The sequence below is a fragment of the Penicillium odoratum genome (genome assembly GCF_028828045.1).
Source record: "Penicillium odoratum strain IBT 22623 chromosome Unknown utg000004l_segment0_segment0, whole genome shotgun sequence".
Lineage (NCBI taxonomy): Eukaryota > Fungi > Ascomycota > Eurotiomycetes > Eurotiales > Aspergillaceae > Penicillium > Penicillium odoratum.
The window spans coordinates 2,645,506-2,657,543 of record NW_026643146.1 but is presented as its reverse complement, the minus strand read 5'-3'; the positions used below and the strand labels follow the sequence as shown (position 1 = coordinate 2,657,543).

Sequence of the window (12,038 nt, the reverse complement as noted above, 5' to 3'; positions counted from 1 at the left end):
TTCAATCATCCTCCTCCGGAGCATCATCCACACCCCGGAACCAAGCACTGCTCGCATCCACAGCAGCCTTTCGCACATCACGCTTCGGATCATCCAACACAGCCCGCAAAGAGCGCAGGACCTGTGCTTTTTCAGGTAGAAGCGGCGAGATGGCAGGTGGGATCCGGGCATTGGGTGCTGATTCGGAAGTCTGTCTTGTGGCGAGTAGGTAAAGACATCTGAGAGAATCAACGCGAAGGCGGGGAGGGTTCACGATACCAGGGCCGGGTCTGACAGCTGTTGTCTTGAGGAGTCTCTGGACAAGACTGTGGACGTGGCCGCACTTGTCAATGGTGGTGACACCGTTCTCACGGATGATAACCGCGAGGGTGTCGAGGGTTGCGGCGCGGACGGCAACCGAGTCGGCGGTTTGGAGGTCGAGGGATTGGAGGAGGAGGGGAAGTAAGGTGGGAAGTTCGGGCATGACAAGGGCTGTGGAGATTGTGGAGAGGATGCCGGCCAAAGCGGTTAAATGGGCTGGTTTGATGTGGTCTAATAATTTTGAGGAAGATTCGTCATTGCCAGCGATGTTGACGTCGCGGATACGCGATGAGATCAGCGGGATGACGGTAGTGAAGACGCGCTGCTTGGATAGCAGGCGGATGGTGGCACCGTTGGTTACGGAAAGAACATCATCATCGCCTAGAAGAATTGAAAACCCGCGAGCAGTGGAGTTGCTCGTTTGCTGGTCAGGGGAAGAGAGGAGATCCATCAGGGAGGTCAGAATATGAGTAGTGGATGGGGAAAGACGAAGAACGAGAGCCTTTGATAGCCAGAAGACGGTACGAATAGTAGCCGGGCTGAAAGACTGGCCTTCTGGCGAGACAAGAGAATCAAAAAGTTTCTCAGCAATCTTCAAATCCTGTTTAGACAAGAACTTGTTTACAAGCAGGGCCAAGTGATGCAAAAATGCAAGATGGGTGGCCGGCTCTGCATTGTCAGATATAGATCGCTTGATCAGATCTGAAAGCAGGTCCGACATATCAGGTTGCGTATTGGGGATGAGATTGACGCAGTCCTTTGGCAGACCTGCGAGGAGATATGTCGAAATGATCATGGTACGTTCTTGGTCAGCACTTGCGCCTTCAGAGAAAGGTACCGGCACAAAGCCTCCGGTCGAGAAGAGGCTGTAGACATTGTGTGCAGCCTGCTCCTGTTTCTGAACAGAGACAGCTCGCATAAGAAGATTACAGAGCCGGCCTAGAGTATCAAGAATAGTAGGGTCGTTGAGAAGACGGTTCTTTCCCTGTCCTGAAGCGGAATCTGCAACGCTGCGGCAGAGACCAACAACAATCTTGTCAAAGTAAAAGTCCACGTTCGGGTCAGCATCCATCTGTCTTTGCTGCATAACATACAGCAGAGTCACAAGGATGGCACGAGGGTATGCCGCAGACCCAGGCTGCTCCTTTTGAAGCAAGAAAGACAGCTTGCTGAATAGTCGTCGGAACAGGGTTTCAAAAATGTCTCTCTCAACGCTGATCTGGGCCAGGGTATCCAAAGTGGACAAGTAAGCCGAATTCGTATCATCATCTTCGTCGGGCAATGTGGCCACAAATGCAGGGAAAGTAATATCCATAATCAGTCGAGGCTTGTGCTTAGAAATCTCAGCCAGTGCTGCAATGGCTTCCTTCTTCAGGTCATCCCGACCAACAGACTGTTCTGTGAGGAGGATTTCATCCAAATATTGCACGAATAATCCGATTTCGTTGTCCTGGAAGAAATTTCGCAAGGTCGAAAGCCGCAGAAATCCTTTCAGTGCAGTGACACGGAAAGAGACCTCATCCTTAGCAGAACCCATTAATGCCTGTCCCAAGACATCTGAGAACTGATCCTTGAACTCGACCAAGGGGTTCTCGTGAGCGACTTCACCACCACGAGTCGTCCATTGCCCGAAGACCTGGGTGGCAGATTGGAACAAGACAGCCAGCGTCTCAAGGAGAGCCCGCTGCTTAACGATGCCATCTGCCTCTTGGTAGATAGTAAAGATGGGAGCAACAACAGTCTGCACAATGAGCGTAAATGCTACAACAGAAGACGACGACAGCGAGCTGAGAATCTGTTGGGCAGGCTTTGCCTGCTTCTGTTGAGGCTCTTGTAATTGCTCGTTGCACTCTTGGGTGATAGGTCGGAGATATTGCGCAAGGGGCAGGTCTGACGAAACTTGGGTTACACCTTCAGATAGTCGCTGTGCGATTCCAGATAGGGCCTCCAGTGACAACTCTGACAAAAATTCTTCTTGGGCATTAAGAATTTCGAACTTGAGGACCTCCCAAATGGTGATAGAGTATCGAGATACGGTGTCCGGGTCGTATGAATGAATACACGCAATCAATGCGTTCAGGGCATCTTTCTACATGGGTATTAGTATTTGGATACAGGTCTTCATCAGATAGATATACCTTAACATTCGGGGAAGTAGAGTCAAGCTTGTCCAGCAATGAAGGGATAGCATGCGGCGCAAAATGTCTCGACGCCGAAATACAATCCTGCAAGCGGCCCTTCAAGTCTTGTGCGGTAATCCCGTATGGATCATTTGGCGGAGGTCGGAAGGTGATAGGGAAGTAGTTGTATACCGCGTCAAAAAGAAGCTAGTAGAATCAGCTGCTGTGTTACTTTTCCTGGCTGCAATATCCTTACCTCGGCATGGTTTGTAATATCCCACTCTATCATTACAACCTTCATGATGGAGAAGACCATCATCAGATTACGTGGGTCCTTCTCTCCAGTCATGAGATCCACAATTCCCATGAGGGAATCATCGCCCATATCACGCAGAGCCCCCCGATGTCTTGACATCAATTCATTCAGCAACTGATAGACCTGGAATCGCTGTGTCTGGGAACGGGATTGAAGGTCCTGGAAGTTGGCGAACAAGCTATTATAGCATTAGTATATTGTCGACTACAAAACAGAGTATGAAAGTATGAGACTCACGCCTGGGCAGTTTCAATAGCCAATTCCTTGTTGAACCGTTCCAAACCCTGCAATCTTTCCAGTCCCGCAACAGCACCGCCATCCTCAATCCGGTCACCAAAGAACGTCGTCAAAACCTGGATTTGTTGTCTCGACAGGAAGCGGGGCGGCAGTGCCTTGATCACCGCAGTGAGGAAGGAAATTGCCTTTCCACGTAGAATTGGATCTTCGTCATTGATGTATTCGCCAAGCTGTCGGACAATATCGATTAAAGTAGTCTTTTTGTTTTCCAAATCTACATTGCAGCTCAGTTATAATCATATCACTAAGACGAGTGCGGGGTGGCATGATTGGACAAGATTTACCTTGTGCCACAGAGTCAGCGATGCTCTTTGCTTCATCTTTGTCGTTGTCAACGACCAGCATGAAGGTCTGCAGAGCCGACATTGTGTGGAAAAAGAGCGTTCACACCACAAATGAATCGAATAAGAACAATACCAGGGGCGCACCTTGCCCTCCGGTGACGGGCGACTGCCATTTTCTGTCTTATCGATAAGGGTCACGTGGTATATTTACTTATCGATATCACGTGTACCTTGCGTCATGGGCTGAAACGGTACTCCAGATTGTACATCCCACTTGCAGCTCAGCCAAGATGAGACACTCCACTCAGATTACATCTTTGTTTCTGCTTTGCACTGCTTTAAGCTCTTCAGCTGCAGTTCTAGGTCTATCTATACCCAACACGCTCCGACAAGTCCCGTTTGGTTTATCACAAAATCCACATCCCATTATGGATAAAGTCATCCCAGGCTTCATTAAGCCACAACCTGCTGGTCCTGATAAAGGTGCCGATGCAGACCAAGATTCACCTGTTATCTCGGATGTTCTTCCCAAAACGAAGGGCATCAATATTTTCGCTCAGCTGACCCGCGACTTTGACCCGATCGCCTCTCGTTTAAATGATTTCTCCAAGAATATCACCGTGTTGGCACCTCGAAACAGTGCTGTCCAGGCATTACCGCGGAAACCATGGGAGGATCCGGAGGACTATGCGAAGTATGGGGATGTAAATGCTTATGGAGGAGAGGGTGGACAGGATCGGGCGAAGCGCAATCTGCAGCGATTTGTCGAAGCCCATCTCATCCCTGTTAGCCCATGGAAAGAAGGAGAGGAGGTAGAGACTTTGGGAGGAGAGAAAATCAAGTGGATAAAAGAGGGAGATAAGATATTTGTGAGTAATATGTTCCATCTTCACTGGATTTGATGACTGACTGGTATTAGATCCAACCCGGTAATATCGAGGTGGACAGCATCGCGGAGAAGGTGGCCAATGGAGAAGTCTGGGTGTTGAATGGTGTGATCAACTATCGATGATATTGAACAGTAACGACTTCATGAGATCTTTAGGATGTTTAATGATAATGGAATTCCCATGGAATAGCCTGGGCTAAATCAGGATACACAGCACTCGTAAATGCCTTTTCTAAGGCTGCAAGCCTGTAAGCGTATGTATTGATAGTGAAATTGTTCTATTCGGAGCCAACTGCCCTTTTATATACCGTACAGACTATCTCCCTTCGTAAATCCAATTTAATTCACCTCTGGGGCAAAGTTCTGCAGAACTCGCTCCTCCACTCCATTCAAAATGGAGAAGAACTCCATCACCTCGAGGTTCTCGGCTTCACCCAAAAACAGCTTATCAGGGTCCTGACCGGGCTGCATCGGGTTCATCATAGCAGCAGGGTTAGCCATACCCATCTGTTGGGCCATTTGGTTGGCAGCTATAATACACATTAGTCGCAATCCCATTTCGTGGTAAATAAAGTGTCACTCACAATTATCGCTGCCCAAGATGAATGCAAAGACAGACTGAAGACCCATCAGGTTGAGAAAGTACCATGACAAACTGGACACCCATTGCACATCGAGATCGCGGGTCATAACACCAGACTGGAGCATAGACTTGAAGCGAATAGTCAAGGGGAAAGGCAATTTCACTATTCAACCCTGTTAGCAGCGCACAATTATCCTTATCCTCATTAACACATACAGATCACGAATCCAGAAAAGAATGCATTGATCCAGCTCATAATCAGCGTCTGAGGAATCATCATCATCATATTTCCCTTCAGCATGCCCATCATGGCCTCCATTCCTGCGGGGTCGGTCATCGGGTTCGCAGGAGGCTGGCCCCGGTTGTTAGGGTCCTTGAGGAAGGAGCCGTTGCGGAAGCCAGTGATCATGTAGTTCTTGCGCATCTCGAAGGATTCACGGTCCAGAACAGCACAAGCATGATTGCGGAGGTTAACACCGCGGATGAGAGCATGGCGCTCGCGCGATGCAGCGAGAGTGGAGGGGGCTTTCGGAGGCGTGTTCATCAAGACTGTTGCGTAGTGGCGCAGGATTCCGGTCAGGATCTATTTGTGCGATGGATTAGAAGAGTCTATATCGAATGGCTAGAGTTTCTCATACCATGACTACTGAAATTGGGAACAAAATCCAATAACTGTTCAGACAACAATTAGTTTGGGTATCTCCGCGTTCATGGGAATGGCTTCTCACAAAAGCGCCGGATCCCGAAGGATGGTCTGTTCAGCCCCTTGGAAAGCCATGTTGAACAGAGTCAAAGACCAGAGCAATTAAGATAGAAAGTGTTGCTCAAATGACTCCCAGCGAGGATTCCTTTAGCGGTTGATTGCTGGTGTGGGGGAGAAGGGGATGTCGGACCGAAGTGGTGAGGTTCGCGGCGGCGGCTGCCATTGGCCCGCAAGAGCTCCAGCTCTCTCCAACCCGCAACTGTGTCCTTGCGATAAACATTGTTCGTCAACGCCACGAAACGCCTTTTCTGCAACATTTTTGGCCAGATATTCAGCAGCTACGACTGTCTTTATCTTCATTCTCTTTGAATCGCAGTCATGGCGACTAAGGTGCCTGTTTACTCGACCAACGGTTTGTCTCCCCAGATCTACCTACCCCAACTTGTGCGGTACAAGACCCTTGTTTGCTCAAAACGAGATCTATATACCTGCCATTAGGACTAACTAACATATGTCTGCATCCAGACCTCAAGTCCACTAGCGATGACGCCCTAGTGCCCTACTTGACCAACCTCCCCGCGCCCTACACCTTCACACCAGACCACACCAAGACCAACGTCCGCTTCGCGTTGGGATATAGCGCCGTCGCGATCTCAGCATTCACCTTCTATGCAGACCGCAAGCTAGGCTGGGAGGCCGCCACATCGCCTTGGATCATTATCGCTGTATGCTCGTATTTCATCCTCAACACCGCCCTGACATATTGGATTTGGGCTGTTGAAGCTGGGGAGGTATTTCACGGGAAGCGCAAAACTGGAGAGACGGTAAGGATGCACCTGAGCATTTTTATGTGTATGCTTGAGACTAACGCTTTCAACAGATATCTATCTCCTCGTCTGTCGATAAGAACTCTGTGCCCTATAAACTCCACGTCCAATACAAGTCCCCGGCTGGCAAGGTCCTGCAGGAAAAGCGCTTCGAAGCTCCCTTTACAAAATGGTTCTCGGCTGACGGCGTGTTTCACCCGGAGCCGTACCGACGCTGGCTGGCAAGTGAAGTTGATGTACTAAGGCTTGCGGCAAAGGAAAATGAGAAGAAGACCAGTGATTCCGGACGATAGGGCTTGGTCCAGTTGGTATACAAAAGCGGCAATGGCAACGCTGATCTGGCTTAAAACGATACTTCGATCTTGTGAAGGGTGCATTGAGCATATTAGGTTCGCATATCACAAACATATTTGAATTTACGACCTGGTGCTTCGATCTCGGGTTATTCCCTATTCTCTGCAATTCTTGATATCCCAGGTCGTGCTAGTATGGATTTGATATCCATGGATCAGTGGATTATGCACTGCATATTGGGCAAGGCACCAGTAGACTCGATGATATACTTCATCAAACAACCAGCCGACCTCGGGATCCTCAGTACAGTAAGAACATACATATATTCGTACGGCTAAAACCAAATCTATCAAGAATTTTCAACATATGCACATCCTAGTCATCCATCATTTTTGAAGCAATCGATTGCTATACTACGAAGCAGTCTCAGCCTCGAGAGTGCCAGGGTGCTCTGTGGCAGCAGCAGGCTTGACATCGTCTACCCGACGGTTCTGGATGAGTCTCTGTAGTGAAAGTTAGGGTAAATATTTTCAAAAGTTTATAAGGTTCCCATGAATTGAATGAAACTCACCAGCAGGTTGCGAAGCAGAACGACAATAGTAACCTTGCCAATAGAGGGCACGTAGAGGGAGGCCTTCTCCTTGACTTCAGGACCGAAGTTCTATAAAAAATGTTAGAACGCCTCAAATATTAAAGGCTGGGGATAACGTACCTTCTCACTTGAGAAGTTGACACAGACAGCACCTTCACGAAGCAAGCTGGTGTCAAATTTGAACTTCTCACCGGGCACACCCGTGATAACAACATCACATAGGGGCACCACATCCTTCATTGTAGCACCTTCAAGGTCAACAATCTCATGTCTGTGCTTCTGCAATCCCTCACCACGAGTGAACTTCTGCACACCGGTGATATCAACACTGTACACACAAGCTCCATCATTGGCCAATAGAGCGGCAAGTGGACGTCCAACGACCTCGGACCGGTTCACAACGCAAATGGTGTGACCGAACAGTCTGTTTCCGTAGGGGAGAATAGTGTTGTAGATGTTCAGGTATTCGAGGATCTTAATGTTGGCCAACGGCGTGCAGGGCAGAATGCACTTCTGGCGCTTGGTTTCCGGGTCCAGGAAGCGGATGTTCTGGTACATGTTGAAGATGTAGCGGTGGCTGAGACCTTCGACATCTTTGGTGACATCGACGATCTGCTGCAGGTATTGGTCCTGACGGTTGTTGAAGATGGGGTAATAGACAATGATACCGTCGACGTCGGCGTCAGTGTTGGCAGCGAGGATGTTTTCTTCGATGTCGTCACGGGTAACTTCGCGAAGGGAGTATTTGAATCCACTTTATCAAGTTAGTATATTGTATCACTTGAATTAATTCGTAATTATGATTGTCTTTGGCTTTGTTTGGGGGCATGAGTTCCATCTCCGCGGCGAGGGGCAAGTATGAATCATATCCGCCAACCCCACCAACAAACCGAAGCTGCTGAAAACGCCCCAGGGAGCCAGACAACAGGGAATTGAACTCACTTCTCTTCACAAGTCTTCTGCGTCCATTGCGCATACATCAATGCTGCAGGATCATTGTTGGCCAGGAATCCGACCAAATGGGGCGGCTTCTCAAGCGTCTTCACGCCTTCCTGGACCTCGCTGATCAAGCGATTGGCCACGTGCTTGGAAAGCATAACCTTGCATGAAGAAGGCGCAGAAGCTGTAGGGGCCGACATGACGACAATTGATTCTCTGAGCAATAAGAATTGGGATATATAGAACTTCGCGCGGGGGACTTGAAAGGAAAAAGATTGTTCGCTTATCGATAAGAGATCGGCTGCCGTTTTCGGTCTCACTTGCCGAGATCGCTCGTGACGGGACTGGGATTTTAGACTAACAGGCTTAGTAGATGATTGTAAATAAATAAACTGACAGCTTAATAGGTGGAATGGAATGCACATGTGGTGGATATTAAATAAATATCTGATTGAGAAACTAAAATTTGAATGGTTGGCACAACTTTTGTACTTGGCACAGAACAGATGTCATGATCTGTGATGTGACCCAAATAACTTTGAGCTACAACTTACTTGCTTACAAGGAAGCCGCAAAATGGAACAAAAGAAAATGAATTGCGGATCCAACATGGAGAGACACATGGAGACCAGATGGAAGTTAATTTGGTGTCCTCCCATCACGCGCCCCCGGATGCGCGGAAAAAATCTAAACGTACAGGATATAATCACATTTTGGAAGGTCAAAAGATCAGGCTGTTCAAGTCAGTCCAGAGTCTCACAGCGAAACATGATCCCTACCCCGGACCAGTAGAACCAGTAGACAGGAATAGCCTTACGTCGCTACATCCAGGGCTTGAAATCGAAATTCGCCGTTGGACGTCAGGGACCAAGAGGAACAAAACGAAATTATGGCCTCAAAATTGTACAAGCTATCTTGTCTATACACATAGAAAGAGTCAGGAAAAACTGAACGATCACCATGGACCCCTCAAAGTTGTTTTCTTAGCTCACCTATGCGCTGAAAGACTTGTTGAAGGCACCAATGACCTCCTTCAGCTTAGCCTCAAGCTCCTTGGAGACCTGGCCCTCGCTGTCGATGGTCTGCTGGATCTCGGGGTAGGAGCTCTTGAGGTGAGCGAGGATGTCGTTCTCCCACTGGAGGATCTTGCCGACGGGGATCTGGTCAAGGAAACCGTTGACACCGGCGAAGATAAGGGGAACCATGTCGGAAACGGCCATGGGGGAGTACTGCTTCTGCTTGAGCAGCTCAGTGAGACGCTCACCACGGGCAAGGGTCTGCTTGGTGGAGGCATCAAGATCGGAACCGAACTGGGCGAAGGCAGCGACCTCACGGTACTGAGCAAGGAAAAGCTTCAGGGAACCGGCGACCTGCTTCATGGCCTTGACCTGGGCGGCGGAACCGACACGGGAGACGGACAGACCGACGTTAATGGCGGGACGGATACCCTTGTAGAACAGCTCAGCCTCCAAGAAGATCTGACCGTCAGTAATGGAAATGACGTTGGTGGGAATGTAAGCGGAAACGTCACCACCCTGGGTCTCAATGATGGGCAGGGCAGTCAAAGAACCAGCACCGTGGGTCTTGTTCATCTTGGCGGAACGCTCGAGCAGACGAGAGTGCAGGTAGAAAACGTCACCGGGGTAGGCCTCACGTCCGGGGGGACGACGCAGAAGCAGGGACATCTGACGGTAGGCAACGGCCTGCTTGGACAGATCGTCGAAGATGATGACGGCGTGGCGGCCGTTGTCACGGAACCACTCACCGATGGCACAACCGGTGAAGGGAGCAATGTACTGCAGGGGAGCGGCCTCGGAAGCGGTGGCAGCAACAACGACAGAGTACTTCATGGCGTCGTTCTCCTCAAGGGTCTTGACGAGCTGAGCGACGGTGGAGCGCTTCTGACCAACGGCAACGTAGATACAGTAGAGCTTCTCGGACTCGGAGCCGGTGGCGTTCCAACGCTTCTGGTTGAGCATGGTGTCGAGAGCGACGGCAGTCTTACCGGTCTGACGGTCACCAATGATCAACTCACGCTGACCACGACCAATGGGCACCATGGAGTCGACACACTTGAGACCAGTCTGGACGGGCTCGTTGACGGACTGACGGGGAAGGATACCGGGGGCCTTGAGCTGAGCACGGCGCTTCTCAGAGGCGTTGATGGGACCCTTGCCGTCAATGGGGTTACCAAGAGCGTCGACGACACGGCCGAGCATCTCAGGACCGGCGGGAACCTCGACCTGGGGGGTGATGTTAGGAATGGCTGGAGATAAAAATGAGGCTGGAGGCTGAGGATCCAATATCAAAATTGAACCCAAGGGGCAAACAACTTACAATCTCACCGGTACGCTTAACAGTCTCACCCTCCTTGACGAGACGGTCGGAACCGAACAGGACAACACCGACCTGACCGGCCTCCAAGTTCATGCACATACCCTTAACACCGGAGGCGAACCTGGACATCCGTTAGTTTTCCAAACTTGATAATGCCAAGACATTTCGGGTAACAGGGGTCACATACTCAACCAGCTCCTCAGCCTGGACGTTGGTCATACCGTGGACACGGGCAATACCATCACTATTCAATTGATCATCAGTTTGTAGTTCGATTCTGATTGTTTTGGTGGTGGGCGTGGGCGCGTTGGGCGAAGGTGTATCCGGTGACCGAATTTTTTTCCCTCACGACCCTTTACCCGCACCGGGCGGAATTGACGTACCCGACGGACAGAACGCGACCGGTCTCAGCGAGACCAGCCTCCTCCTGAACACCACGAATGCGCTGCTCGAGGATGGAAGAGACCTCGGTGGGGGAAGCCTTAGCCTCAGAGGCGTAAGAGCGGACCTGCTTGGAGGCACCGGCAATGGGGCCGGGGACAGCCGCGCGAACCTATAACATGGCGAAAACTTTGTTAACGACGAGCTCGGTGGATGCTAGAGTGATCGAAGTATGCTCAATGGATGGGCGCTGGGGAGGATAGGTATCCGATAACCAATCGAGCTCGAATTCGAGATGGAAAAGGCCGGGCAGGGCGATGAACGAGGATGGCCAGGACGGGGTGGACTCACCGAGGCGATGCGGCCAGTGGCCTGAACAGCCGCAACCGAGCGGCTGGACTGCCGCAGAGCGTTTCTGAACATTATGAAATGGGTTCAGAGGGTCTGAGGATAAATTCTCTGAGAGGGAGGATGTAATTGGGGAGAGGAGTTCGGAGAGGAGAGAGAAGGTTGTGGACGGGTGGGAAGGGAGAGCTTTCTCGGGAGGATTGGATTCTCAGGTCTCGCGCTAGACCGTTTTAGGGGGCTTAGTCCCTCCGATGTGGCCCTAGTGTACCTCCACGCTGTTCATTCCGTTGAAATGATGCATTTATCGTGAACTACACCTTCACATTTTTTTACTTTTGATTGGATCAAATTTTACATTTCCTTCCCTTTCATACGACTCTAAATTTTCCCATGAAAAAAGACCACTTTGACACTATGGGAGGCGCTCCGAGAACGGGCCAGCCGCTTCCCGTTTTTTTCTCTTCGGGTCGCCGGAATCCTTGGTCAGGTGTGTCGCTTAGGTAATGTGTTTCGTCACGGCAACCGGGTAGTCAATAGTATGGGGTCTCCCTGAAGTAAACAGTGGTTATAACTATATGATTAGTCTTATGCATGCACATGTGTGGACATATACAATATCACCTAAAACTGAGACTACTCATATCCATGAAGGAATATCAATGGGAGAGCATAGCATCTTCCATCCGGTTATACCTGAAGGACATCAATCTTCCCCAAATTCCATTTATATGCAAGCATTTGATATCCAGTATCATCGGATTTGCATAATCCGTAGTGTACTACGACACGTCTTATGGGCATGCTTCCCCAATGAAAGATCGTCCTGAA

The 12,038-nt window shown here is 49.8% G+C and overlaps 6 protein-coding genes across 6 annotated transcripts; 2 read left to right on the top strand and 4 right to left on the bottom strand.

Annotated features, from left to right (window-relative positions):
• Position 1: 1 nt before the first annotated feature.
• On the bottom strand, positions 2-3,399 carry N7520_005268 (MET18/MMS19 family protein; the record flags this gene model as incomplete). Its single annotated transcript, XM_057139202.1, has 5 exons — positions 2-2,389; positions 2,439-2,627; positions 2,677-2,914; positions 2,974-3,247; positions 3,318-3,399. 5 exons carry the CDS (start codon positions 3,397-3,399, stop codon positions 2-4), a joined length of 3,171 nt encoding a protein of 1,056 aa, XP_056997409.1.
• A 178-nt stretch (positions 3,400-3,577) lies between these two features.
• Positions 3,578-4,329, top strand: N7520_005267 (uncharacterized protein; the record flags this gene model as incomplete). Its single annotated transcript, XM_057139201.1, has 2 exons — positions 3,578-4,186; positions 4,237-4,329. Coding segments are annotated over 2 exons (702 nt in total), but the record flags the coding sequence as incomplete, so codon positions are not given.
• Positions 4,330-4,545: 216 nt separating this feature from the next.
• Positions 4,546-5,567, bottom strand: N7520_005266 (ER membrane complex subunit EMC3; the record flags this gene model as incomplete). The annotated part of the gene is made up of 5 exons (XM_057139200.1): positions 4,546-4,736; positions 4,791-4,952; positions 5,006-5,372; positions 5,428-5,461; positions 5,518-5,567. 5 exons carry the CDS (start codon positions 5,565-5,567, stop codon positions 4,546-4,548), a joined length of 804 nt encoding a protein of 267 aa, XP_056997407.1.
• Positions 5,568-5,870: 303 nt separating this feature from the next.
• Positions 5,871-6,612, top strand: N7520_005265 (signal peptidase complex subunit 2; the record flags this gene model as incomplete). The annotated part of the gene is made up of 3 exons (XM_057139199.1): positions 5,871-5,904; positions 6,018-6,316; positions 6,373-6,612. The coding sequence occupies 3 exons, from the start codon at positions 5,871-5,873 to the stop codon at positions 6,610-6,612; spliced, it is 573 nt and encodes a 190-aa protein (XP_056997406.1).
• A 414-nt stretch (positions 6,613-7,026) lies between these two features.
• N7520_005264 (methylenetetrahydrofolate dehydrogenase (NAD(+))) lies at positions 7,027-8,344 on the bottom strand (the record flags this gene model as incomplete). Its single annotated transcript, XM_057139198.1, has 4 exons — positions 7,027-7,116; positions 7,185-7,274; positions 7,326-7,959; positions 8,148-8,344. The coding sequence occupies 4 exons, from the start codon at positions 8,342-8,344 to the stop codon at positions 7,027-7,029; spliced, it is 1,011 nt and encodes a 336-aa protein (XP_056997405.1).
• Positions 8,345-9,005: 661 nt separating this feature from the next.
• N7520_005263 (F1F0 ATP synthase subunit alpha) lies at positions 9,006-11,475 on the bottom strand. Its single transcript, XM_057139197.1, has 5 exons — positions 11,214-11,475; positions 10,865-11,034; positions 10,669-10,725; positions 10,482-10,602; positions 9,006-10,387 (listed from the first exon to the last, which is right to left on the bottom strand). Exons 1-5 carry the CDS (start codon positions 11,283-11,285, stop codon positions 9,137-9,139), a joined length of 1,671 nt encoding a protein of 556 aa, XP_056997404.1. The 5' UTR covers positions 11,286-11,475; the 3' UTR covers positions 9,006-9,136.
• Between the last annotated feature and the right edge of the window lie 563 nt (positions 11,476-12,038).

What these genes read in the sequence shown, in the direction of transcription:
- N7520_005263 (XM_057139197.1), bottom strand. Translation starts at nt 11,285, where the DNA reads ATGTTCAGAAACGCTCTGCGGCAGTCCAGCCGCTCGGTTGCGGCTGTT. An exon ending in GGTCGCGTTCTGTCCGTCGG is followed by an intron (nt 10,726 to 10,864) that starts GTACGTCAATTC and finishes TCAATTGAATAG; the next exon opens with TGATGGTATTGCCCGTGTCC. An exon ending in CAGGCTGAGGAGCTGGTTGA is followed by an intron (nt 10,603 to 10,668) that starts GTATGTGACCCC and finishes ACGGATGTCCAG; the next exon opens with GTTCGCCTCCGGTGTTAAGG.